Source organism: Bubalus kerabau, chromosome 15, assembly GCF_029407905.1.
Source record: "Bubalus kerabau isolate K-KA32 ecotype Philippines breed swamp buffalo chromosome 15, PCC_UOA_SB_1v2, whole genome shotgun sequence".
In the NCBI taxonomy this organism is placed as follows: Eukaryota; Metazoa; Chordata; class Mammalia; order Artiodactyla; family Bovidae; genus Bubalus; species Bubalus kerabau.
The window spans coordinates 74675387-74687765 of NC_073638.1; the positions used below are offsets into that span (position 1 = coordinate 74675387).

The following is a 12379-nucleotide window of genomic DNA, read 5'->3' on the forward strand; positions in this document are numbered from 1 at the left end:
CTCCCCTGCTAGACTCTTACCTCCATGAGGGGAGGAATCAGGTCTATCTTGACCACAACTTTGTCCCTCGCATCTAGCATGGTGCTGGCTATAGTCAGCACTCGTTATTAGTTGATTAAATGAGTGTATTAGTGAACATATGAGCAAATCTTCACACAGTCTAACAGATGAGGAAACTAAGGTCGGAAGGGCTTAAATAACCTTTCTGAAGTTACTCAACAAGGAAATAGTGAGGCTGAGACACAGTTCATGCACTTGAAATAATACAGTTCACACAGTTCTGGAGACTGCTGCTGCTGCTAAGTCGCTTCAGTCGTGTTCGACTCTGTGCTACCCAATGGACGGTAGCCCACCAGGCTCCCCCATCCCTGGGATTCTCCAGGCAAGAACACTGGAGTGGGTTGCCATTTCCTTCTCCAATGCATGAAAGTGAAATGTGAAAGTGAAGTTGCTCAGTCGTGTCCGACTCTTCGCGACCCCATGGAGCCAACCAGGCTCCTCTGTCCATGGGATTTTCCAGGCAAGAGTACTGGAGTGGGGTACCATTGCCTTCTCCAGTTCTGAAGACTAGATAACTTTAAAGAGGAATCTGCTAAGCCATCTAGATAAAGCCATTAAGAATGACCCATAACCCAGGGTCTGCTGGGAAATATTGCTACCAACCCTTCAGTTTTGTAATCACTGAACGAAACCAGCTACAAGGTCCTGGGAAACAGCTCCATGTATCATTTGGGAACAGTCATGCCTTTGCTATTTGGCTTTCATTCTACTGTACATCTGTACAGAAGCAGCATGGTGGCATCAGGAAGCATGATGGTTCAGTTTTCTCCTTTGAAAATGGGACTATTTGGTAGTATTTCGTATTATATTATATATAAGAAATATTATAATATATATATTACCTACATCCTAAGAGTGTTCTGAAAAGTATACTGGTGTAAGCATGAAAATAATTGGTGTGGCACTTGACGTGCAAGAAGCTCGTAAGATGTTTGGGTGGGTTAAGTGGGCACTTTGATGACATGGCTTCTCCTTTGGCATATTTAATTGTGATGGATAATGGCCATCTTTGCAGCTTAAGATGGCACTGTTAAAATAGAATTCTCTTCTAAAGATGCCTGGAGCCTTGCCACTCAATGGGAGAATCAGCAGAACCTGTAGTATCTTATTTGCAATTGACATTCTCTACAACAAAATTGTAATTTTTTTCCTGTTTTAAATTTTTTCTTGTTTCACTGGAAAGATGTTTCTCAGTTTTCAGCTTTAAAAGTGTACAAGTCACTTTGTTACAATAAAAATAAATGTGTTTTTTAAAAAAGAACCTCTCAAGAAATGTCAACAAATAATATTATTTGCTACTATTTAATAACAAAGAGGGGCTTCCCTGGTAGCTCAGCTGGTAAAGAATCCACCTGCAATGCAGACCCTGGTTTGATTCCTGGGTCAGAAGATCACCTGGAGACAGAATAGACTACCCACTCCAGCATTCTTGCTCTTCCCTGCTGGCTCAGCTGGTAAAGAACCCTCCTGCAATGTGGGAGGCCTGGTGTTGATCCCTGGGTTGGGAAGATCCCCTGCAGAAGGGAATGGCAACCCATTCTGGCCTGGGAAAGTGCCATGGACAGAGGGGCCTGGCAGGCCACAATCCATGGGGTCGCAAGAGCCAGACACAATGTAGCGACTGAACAACAGCAACAAATCATTTACACTGTGGTTCATCTCCGGAGGTATCCACAATCATGCTGGGCACTGAACAGGAGGCGTTCCTGTCTAGAGTTTGAGGAAACATCCTCTCTCCCTCATCATGGTGTAAAGTTGGCAGAGACCCGAAAACCTCCATGCGCACACCCTCCGGCCTCCAGCCGGGAAATGCTGAGCCTCTGGCAGCGGAGACAGGAGCTGGGAACATCTTTATGATATCTTCACTGAGAGCTATTAGTGTGTTGGCCATCATTTGCCTTGGACTGGATTTTCACAGAATTCAGCAGCAGGTACTCTACAGGCAGCACAGGACTAAATGTTTGGCAAGAGTCTGGGGTAACAATCAGCAACTGAAAATAAGCTGTGGTGTGCGGCTTACCCAGAATGATTTCTTAAGAGCTGCTGCTGCTAAGTCACTTTAGTCGTGTCCGACTCTGTGCAACCCCATAGATGGCAGCTCACCAGGTTCCGCCATCCCTGGGATTCTCCAGGCAAGAATACTGGCCAGTGTTTAAAGTACCTATCAGTTTTTCCATCCCGAGGTGAAGATAAATGTTGGGCAGAAAACTAATCACTTGAAGAGAGCATGCAGCAGCAAAGGGTAAAGAGAATTTTTGAAAATTCTTACAAAATGAGACAAGGCACTGTTGAAAGTGCAAATTGTTGGGCCCTGCCCCAGATCCACGAACTCTGGATCTTATTGCAGGGGGCCTGGGATCTTCATATATATAAGCATATTTATAATCTTCATATTTATAAGCATCCCCTACTGACTTCAGAGCAAATGGTCGTCTAACCACATGCTGAGAAATGCTGGTTTTGGAGTTCAGGCAAGCCAGTGGATTCTGCAAAAACCTACTGGGGCTTCAGGAGGGTTATCTCAGGTGAAGAGACTCAAGAAGGGTAGTGCAAGAGTAAAGGGTCAGGGATGACAAGGATCCAAATCAGAGGCAGTTTTAAGGTCTGCCCTTACAGTGGAAGGCCCACCATGGAGCCAGCCACTTGCTAGCTATTGCTCCCACCCTGCTATCACAAGCACACCGTAACAGTCAGGACTCAAAGAGGAGACAGAAATCATATAGTGATTTGGAGAGGGAAACTGGGTATTACCTACAAGGGGTAAGACTTCCCCGGTGGCTCAGACGGGAAAGCGTCTGCTTACAATGCAGAAGACCCGGGTTCAATCCCTGGGTTGGGAAGATCCTCTGAAGAGGGAAATGGCAATCCACTCCAGTATTCTTGCCTGGAAAATCCCATGGATGGAGGAGCGTGGTAGGCTACAGTCCATGGGGTCCCAAAGAGTTGGACATGACTGAGCGACTTCACTTTCACTTTCTTCACTTACAAGGGGTAAAGGAAAACTCTAACATATAGCCACTACCTACCTTGATGTTAAGGAGAACACGAAGCCAGGCACAAATACGGGAGCACTCCCAACCCATCAGGAAGCACAGACCGGCGCTGTACTTTTCACGTCGTCTGCTCCAGCTGAGGGTTTTAGGGGGCTTTTAAGCAGAGGATGACCAGGCTCCTCACACACAGGAAGGCAAACTGCTGCCATTGCCAAGGGAGGCTCAGGGTGGCTTGGGAGTTCCATGTGGTCAGTTTTACCTGGGTCCAAGCTGATGTTCCCTATTTCAAGTTTTGGGATCCCATTTCTTCCAGTCAAAGATGATGTCAACTTCACAAGAGTTAACAAGGCTGTAAATTCAACTAATTCAGTGCAGAGAGGTGCCAATCACATCAGGCTACCATATACTGAAGAGCTAGCTAAGAGGAGCACCCTGAAATCAGGGGAAAGAGCTCCTTCTCATTCTAATGTCCCTCTAGCATCCTCTACTGATGAAGCTTAACACCGGGCCAAATGGCAAGAAAGAAAGGTTCCAGTATTGCAAGCGAGGCAGAAAAGGATTGGGGCTGAGATCAACACTGGTGACTGGCAATGCACCCCTACCTTTATTGTCTCTCCCACAGTCTCCACTACCACCCACGAAAACAAAAACACAAATACTACAAATAGAAATGAGGAAACCCAGGATGCCAACAGCCATCAAGAACATCTTTTGAAAGCTATATACTCACATGTATCTAGGGTGACCTACCATTTGTTTGCCCAGGGCTCTTTGCCCAGCTTTAGCACTTAAAGTCCTGCATCCTAGGGACACCCCTCAGTCCCAGAAAACCTGGAACATATTTGTCACCCTACATGCATCCCAAAGGTTTTCAAACATTCTGTGCATCAGAATTGCCTTGGGCGCTTGGTAAAAATACAGGTGATTCTATTAAATCTGTTAAAGGTTATTTTGGGTGCAAGCGGACCATGGAGTGATTTTTAAGAACTTTTACTTGGAGGACAGTCCAGGACTTCTTTCCTTTCTAAAACCACAATCATTGAAAAGAAAGAAATGATGTCCTTTGGGATTGGAGGCAAGGTTCCTGAGCCAGAAGAAGACACTGACAAGTTGTTTGTTGACAGGACTGTCGCTGCAATTGCATCTGATTCTTTGTGACCCTATGGACTACAGACCGCCAGGCGCCTCTGTCCATGCAATTCTCCAGGCAAGAATACTGGAGCGGTTTGCCATTTCCTTCTCCAGGGGATCTTCCTGACCCAGGGATCAGACCCACATGTCTCATGTCTCCTGCATTGGCAAGCGGGTTCTTTACCACTAAGAACCTTAGTTTATGGGTAAACTAATGGCATCTGGTCCCATCACTTCATGGGAAATAGATGGGGAAACACTGGAAACAGTGTCAGACTTTATTTTTCTGGGCTTCAACATCACCGCAGATGGTGACTGCAGCCATGAAATTAAAAGACACTTACTCCTTGGAAGGAAAGTTATCACCAACCTAGACAGCATATTCAAAAGCAGAGACATTACTTTGCCAACAAAGGTCCATCTAGTCAAGGCTATGGTTTTTCCTGTGGTCATGTATGGATGTGAGAGTTGGACTGTGAAGAAGGCTGAGTGCCGAAGAATTGATGCTTTTAAACTGTGGTGTTGGAGAAGACTCTTGAGAGTCCCTTGGACTGCAAGGAGATCCAACCAGTGCATTCTGAAGGAGATCAGCCCTGGGATTTCTTTGGAAGGAATGATGCTAAAGCTGAAACTCCAGTACTTTGGCCACCTCGTGACTCATTGGAAAAGACTCTGATGCTGGGAGGGATTGGGGGCAAGAGGAGAAGGGGATGACAGAGGATGAGATGGCTGGATGGCATCACTGACTCGATGGACGTGAGTCTGGGTGAACTCCCTGGGTGAACTCTGGGAGTTGGTGATGGACAGGGAGGCCTGGCGTGCTGCAATTCATGGGGTCGCAAAGAGTCGGACAAGACTGAGCGACTGATCTGACTGATCTGATCTGAAGCCTTAGTTTATGGGATGGGGGGAAAGATAAAAATTATAGTCTGCCCTTACCACTTTTCTCTCCTCTCAGTTCAAGGATAAATCCTTTCTCCTTCAATGTCACAAAGTATAATAAACTGTAACGAATGCTGTGAAATTAGATTTGATAGTAGCAACAACGTAGGGTTGTTGATGGGGTATACTGAGCTTCCAGCAGGTTAAGCACTATATAACACAAAGTTTATTTTAAATACTTCCACAGTATAAATTGCACCGGGTGTAGTTAATTTAGCACTACTTCTGCTATTTTCACACTGTAAGGTACATGATTTAACACGGCCACTTAAAGATGTGTCTCAAGAACTCAGACAGATTGAAGACACTTAACATTTATTTTCTACTGTGTTCCAGGCATCGTGCTAAATTCTGTCAATACATTATCTCATGTAATCCTCCCGACAGAAAAGCTATGCCCATTTCATAAAAAAAAGCAGGATACCCGACCGAGATTATACACCAAGTAAAAAGGTGTATAGCGTGAAACTCAGATCTCTTCTCTCAAGCAAACTTTGTTTGCAAATAGGGCGCGGTCCTATTCTCAGTGCTATGACAGAAGTCTGCACCGGCTGCAGGGAAAACAAACGAGGTGCATCTCAGACTCTCAGTGGAGTTCAGGATGAAAGTGAAACCCTGTTGCTCAGCGCATCAATACCAGGTTCCCCAACGCCTTCGCCCTTCCGCTGGGGCTCGGTCGCTCTTCCGGCACGGACCAAAGAAGCGGCCCTTGGATGTCTCTCGTCTTTGCTTAGGGGTGTGGGACTTCGGCCGAGGAAACGTCTTCATCCCCACCATCGCCACAGCCGACCCTTAACGGGGCTCCACCGCACCCTTAATCTCTGTGCTACCCTAGAACCCCGGCGCTGCCGTCTTCACCGTCAGAGACACGGCCCTTTTGGCTCGAGGAACACCGAGCCGCCCGGAGATCCGGGCTGTGGCGCCGGAAGAGGCGGTGGCGGCGGCGGCGCGTGACGTCAGGGGACGTGCCTGCCGCCGTGGGCCTGCGGGTGGGAAGTGCTGGTGTCAGGCCGGGGTTCAGAGACTCCCCGCAGACCGCCGGCGGCAGAGCAGGCCCGAGGCAGCGCGGGGTTTGCTTTCGGAAGAGCGGCTTTAAAACCTGCGCGCCCGGCTCCGCTGGCAGGTGCGGCCTCCCGGCCTGTCGCTGCGACTTGTGGGGACCTTCCTGAGTCCCTTCCTCAGGGGACTTCATTCAGGGCCTCCCGGGGGTGGGCGGAACGGGTCTAAAGTAAAGTTGCTTAAGCCTTATTGAGAGGACCAGGCTCTTTCACCTTCGAGCATCGCTTAATTCTCGCTCGGACCATGAGAGAGGTACTGGCTCCTCTGTTGACAGAGGAGGAAACAGACTTGGAAAGGGGAAGGCATTTGCCTCAGGCCACGCCGCTGGGAAGGGTCAGATTCGGATTCAAAGCGAGTCCTTGGGCTGCCGCAGGAGCGCTCGCTCTTGGCCCTGGAAGCGGGGTTCTCGTGCTTAATTCGGGTAAAGAATCTCGGCGTGGAAGGTAGGAGTTAGTTAATAGTTTCCGAGACTCCACAGATTTCTGGAATCTGCCTTTTCAGCAGCCGTGCGGTGCACGTAACACATCGCTCCCCTGTGAACACAGCAAGAATGAGAGCTGGTTGTCGCGTTACGGTTTTAAGGCCTCAACGGAGAGAAAATATCATACGAGAGCTTCCTCTACAAATCATGTGGAACTGGAGAGTAGATATTCGGTTCTACCGTTAACTCTGTGGGCAGATGGCAGCCTCTGTCCTCTGCCCACTTATTAAATAAGAAAACTTACGTGCTTATCACTTGGGAGAATTTGTTAAACATACAGATTCCCAGGACCAGCTTAGTTCTACTGAATCAGAAAGTCCGGGGGTGGGGCTGGGAATTTGTAGGCTAAACAAGCTATTAAAAAGAGCCTGTTAACCTTTGAGAACTTTGGAGTGAAGTTGTCTTGGACCTATGAGAAAATGGACTGTAAGTCCGTACGTGCCCCCAACGTTCCCGTTTCGTTTTGTTTGGTTTTGTTTTGCGGATGTGTATGCTCTGTATTTGATGTGGGCTAGACTTTTATTGGCAAAAATGTCAAATTAATATTCCTGGCCATTATGGTGTGGATTTTTTACTTAAGACCGGAATGTGGTAAAATCTGAACGTTAATTACCTGTTGATTTCCTGAGTGACACTGGGTGAACCACTTAACCTCGTGGCCCTTACATATCTGTTTATCATCACCTCCTACAATGCTTATTTCAATGACAGACACGTGTATCCATCCAACATCAAATCTTCTGAGACGGGCCATAGGTGTTTTTATCAAGCTTCAAGGGAAGTTTGATGCAGCCTGTGATGATGGAGTATGGAAATGCCCGGGGAAACTGAGTTTTAGCCTATTTCTGAATCTTCATGGAGGTGGCATATCACAGTTCCGTTGTGTTGTCGTCTTGGGGGACTAATAAGAGTAATGGGGTTTATGGTAGATCCTGGTTATAGAATTTCTTAGTATCTACTTTCTTGTGAATAAAGTGAAAGTAATGCGATAAGCTAAATCATTAAAAGATAAGCATTAAAAGCAGCATCCCCAAGTAACTTAGTAGGCTCCTGATTGAGATGTTGTGATCTCAGAGTTGATTTTATGTAGACGCACTGATTGCTATTGAGTCATCTCATCTACTTGAAAGGATTATAGTCAAAGCTTGGTAGTCAAAGCTTTCACAACCCCAACTTAAAGCATCTTTTTTTTTTTTTCCTCTTTAAACAGATACCATTGTGTAGTTTGAATCAGGAATGAAATTTTCTGAAAGCTAAGCATAAAAGTCTTGGTCAGCATGGAGGACAAAAGACGGCGAGCCCGAGTGCAGGGAGCCTGGGCTGGTCCTGCTAAGAACCAGGCCACTGTTCAGCCAGGCAAGGACCTGGGGGGATCTCCTGTTTTTGTGTGTATATGTGTATGGACCAGTATCCTTCTCTTTTAATTGATGTTAAGGTTTGAATCTTCTCTCTTTTCAGCTCCCACTGCTGAGAACATTCTCCAACAGAGACCTGGTAAAACCTGGATGAACAAGGAGCAGCATCTGTCTGACAGACAGTTTGTGTTCAAAGAACCCCAGGAGGTAAATTCTTGTTTCTTCTTCAACAGTCACAAAGATTTATTTATAAAAGCAACAGTCACATAGCAGACACGCAAATAAATGGTGATTGAATAAGCTCACTAATAGAGAACTGAAAGGCCTGTAATAATAATGAAATGTGGAATATTAGTTTCTTAGTATGTCTGAGAATTCTTAGTAGTCTTCGCCCAATTTATAGGCATATATAATTCCCTTTTTTTTTGCCAAAGAGATGTACTGTGACTAGAGGTTATACCATGACTAGAGTTTGCATTAGTTATCTAAGTTCTAACAGTCCTAAAAATGCTAGTGTGTCAAATATCTGTGGAATTGTATTGAAATTTTAGCTATTGCATTGCTTAATCCCGCTGGGAAAAATGTAAGAAACGGGGAAGAGTTGCTGTTTTTAATAACATGGGGAAAAGGCGCTAAAAATCAGGTATCCTCCTGTAGTAATGATTGCATAAATAATGATTAAAACCTCCTATTTCCTAGTATGTCTTCTGTTTTTAAAAATCCCTTGAAAAGAATGTTTTTTTTTTCAGAATGCTTACTGCTAGGAAACATATTAATTCTAGTTTTGTCATCCTTTACTGCCTACTAGTCGCTCTGGAGTAGTTCTAAGAAGAGTAGAACCAGAAGTTTCTGGTGGGATACTAAGAGCTTAGAATAAAACAGGGGTAGTTTTAAACCTGCTTTATTTTAACTAGGAATGAGAGGATACCACAATTCTGCAAGGAAACCTCCCTGGGGATCAGGAATCATTCAGAAATAATACCTGACTGTTTCTCTGCAGGCGGCGCGCAGAGCCCCAGAGCCACGAGTGATTGAGTAAGTACATTGCTGCCCTCCTGGGACTGTTGCCCACGGTGAATGGAGAGCCCCAGATCTCTCCCTTGGCCTGGTGTTTCCATCTGGAAAAGATAATGGTCAATTAGTGTCTTAAATTTTAAGCTGGGATATCCCTGTCTCAGATATCTTTAAACCCGGTCTTTTGAGAAGCCTTTCCGAATTTGCTGATGGTGTGGAAAATGCAACCAGATATCTGTTCCCTAAACTCTGACTGGTGTAGATTTCCTGACTCTGTTTGACTAACATATATGCAGATAGCAGCTAAAATATCTCTTAGGTAAAGACACAGAGGAATTTTTTTCCTGAGTCATTGAAACATGATTCTTCAAAAAACCTTTTAGTATCAATTAACTAGCAGTGCTATGAAAACTGCTAGAAATCTAGAAGCTTTTACAGTTCATTTATTAAAACCACAGAATTGTTCCAGAGCAATTAAATGATAATAAACATTTCTCTTACATTGATCTGTGTCTAAAAATATTCTTTTTCAAAATGATGAAAGATGCTTTGATTTCTCTTGGCCTGCTTCTCAATTTCCATCTAATGCAGATCAATTATCTGTAGAAAGCATGCTTTTATTTTAGCAAATTAACATTAAATGTGTGCTGTTGCTCATGAGCAAGTATTCAGCTGTTTGGCTATTTGCAGGCCAACTTGTATATTTTAGAAAAGTTTGAAACTAACACAAGTATCATCATATTTTCAGAGAGGTGTGTAGCTGTGGCCTGGCCACTAGTCAGCTATGTAACTAGTCCTTAGGTAAGTTATTACTGTCTCTCTGGACTTGTGTTTCCTTGCCTGTAATATTAAGGGATTGGACTATATAATCACTTAAGACCCAGACTGGTAGCTTTAACAGTCTTTGTTTTGCAAATACAAATGTGATACTGCCTCCATCGATGGTAAGGAAAAGAAGCAAAGCCAAGAAACCTGTTAAGCTACAAATGGGACATTCAGGTTGAAAAAAAGGGACAATTGTGAATTTCCCAGACAGAGACAAAAAATGATGGTACGCATTCCTACTTGACCATAGGGTTTGTTAATTCTGTTTATCTAAAATTAGCTATGCTAGATTTTTTTAATAGCCAGAAATATCCCTCATATTTAGAATGAACCATTTTCTAAATATGGCCCAAAATATAGCACTGAGAATATGAGCACTCTAGGAAATTTTATAGCCAACTAATATTGTGAAACATGCTATATGTTTATGATAATAACTGCCTACATTTTGACTCAGAGTGGCTTACACATCCACCTAAGGGCCCAGGTCAGAGATTATGAACTGCTAAGTCACCTGGAAAAAGATGACGTAAATACTGTCCCTTTATATTATTCTCCATAACTTATCTCTGTGAGAAGCATCTGACACAGCTATCTGGACGGAAACACCTATCCAGTCTGGATCACATTTCTTACCATGACGTGCCCTTCTGTGACAGTTTTGTACTTTCATACATTGGATTAAGTTCAATAAACTTTCTACTGTTCATCTGTTGTGTGCTAGGCACTAGGAGACAGAAAAGTCGCCCATCCCAGCCCTTCAGCAGCTCATAGTCTAGTAAATGAAATAGACATGTAGTCTGACAAATTGTGATCCTGACTATCTTGGAACAGTATACTTCTAGGTGAGGTGCAGTGGTCACAGAGGTTGAGATATGTAACAGGTTAGGAAAGGCTTAGACAAAGTAATACTGAGCTGAGATTTTGAAGGATGAATTAGAATTTTCCACTGGACCAAAGCCGGGGGCAATTTGGATTGGGGGTGCTAGATAGTGGGGACACATGCCAGCATGTAGAAAAGCATAGGATCAGACATGTGGTGATGTATTCAGGGGATTCCAAGCAGTAATTACCCTGGAGGATGCTGAGTCTGTGGCAACTTCTAGGAGGTGGAGCTCTATCATGGGGACCTTCTACTTTTGTTCCATGTATCTCTATTCCAGATTCCAAGGGGATGCTCAATTTGGCACCCCTTTGTGTGATAGATTCCTATGACACATCAACCTGAATTATGGGTGAAATATGAAGGTACAGAATAAGAATTTACTTTATTGTGGCCTTTGTCTTCATGGCCTGATTTTGTCAGGATTCTATACCCAAGGCCAGTAATGGTTACCACCATCTTACCCTTTATCTCAGTGGTAGAAGAAGGTGGGGCTATATTTCCCTCATCATGCACCCTCATCGGGAAGTGGTTTTGGTGAGCTGGAACTTTGTGCACTCCGAAGACAACTCTTCCTTCCACTACGTGCAGTATGTTGTTTAACTTGGTACTAATAAGCCTTTGTTTTCTTGGTTTCTTTAGAAAAGAGGGTGTATATGAAATCAGCGTGTCACCCACAGGCATATCTAGGTAAGTGAATCCTCACTAGAAAGGGACTATAATTAATCACTTACTTCAAGCCTTTTGAAATATTTAGAATGTTTTCCTTGTAGAGTGTTAACCTTGATTAAAGTAGGTAACATCTGCCCCTTAAATTCCTGGAGAGCAAATATGTAGTAATATCTCCTTTTATACTAGCTTCAAAACATTTTCATAACCTCTCTGTCAGGTATAGTATAACTATTACTTCTCCAGTTTTTCACGTGAGGAAATGAGGTCCAGGGAGATTCAATATTTTGTCCTGGTGCTACATAGCAGTTTAATATTCAAGTTGAGCCTGGTCTCAACTTCTGTGCTGTGAGTGCTATATTATTGTTAGAGTGTCATGGTTGTTCAGTCACTAAGTCAGGTCCGACTCCTTAGAACCCATGGACTGTAGCACACTGGTCTCCTTTGTCTTCCACTGTTTCCCGGAGTTTGCTCAAACTCATGTCTGTTGAGCTGGTGATGCTGTCTAACCATCTCATCCTCTGTCACCTGCTTTTCCTTTTGCCTTCAGTCTTTCCCAGCATCAGGGTCTTTTCCAACAAGTCAGCTCTTCACATCACATGGCCAAAGTACTGGAGCTTCAACTTCAGCGTCAGTCCTCCCAATAAATATTCAGGAATGATTTCCTTTAGAATTGACTGGTTTGATCTCCTTTCATTCCAAGGGACTTTCAAGAGTCTTCTCCAGCCTCACAATTTGAAAGGATCAGTTCTTTGGTGCTCAGCTTTCTCTGTGGTCCAGCTCTCACATCTGTAATGAGTACTGGAAAAACCATAGCTTTGACTATATGGGCCTTTATCAGCAAAGTCGTAGTCCTGCTTTCTAATATGCTGTTTAGGTTTGTCATAGCTTTCCTTCCAAGGAGCCGGCGTCTTATAATTTCATGGCTACAGTCAACCATCCGCAGTGATTTTTGGAGTCCAAGAAA

The 12379-nt window shown here is 44.2% G+C and overlaps 1 protein-coding gene across 4 annotated transcripts in view; it reads left to right on the forward strand.

The window, feature by feature from the left end:
* The first annotated feature begins 6045 nt into the window (after positions 1 to 6045).
* ALKBH3 (alkB homolog 3, alpha-ketoglutarate dependent dioxygenase) overlaps positions 6046 to 12379 on the forward strand; it is a 41966-nt gene continuing 35632 nt past the window's right edge. Inside the window, exons 1-5 of one of the 4 annotated variants that reach the window (XM_055549349.1) lie at positions 6046 to 6249; positions 7877 to 8022; positions 8125 to 8228; positions 9022 to 9056; positions 11386 to 11433. In XM_055549349.1, coding sequence (XP_055405324.1) covers positions 7944 to 8022; positions 8125 to 8228; positions 9022 to 9056; positions 11386 to 11433 — 266 coding nt within the window. In that variant the 5' untranslated portion in view covers positions 6046 to 6249; positions 7877 to 7943. Of the gene's footprint in view, positions 6250 to 6280; positions 6438 to 6477; positions 6629 to 7876; positions 8023 to 8124; positions 8229 to 9021; positions 9057 to 11385; positions 11434 to 12379 lie in introns of those variants that run through there. The other 3 variants (XM_055549351.1, XM_055549350.1, XM_055549352.1) reach the window with 3 other exon arrangements.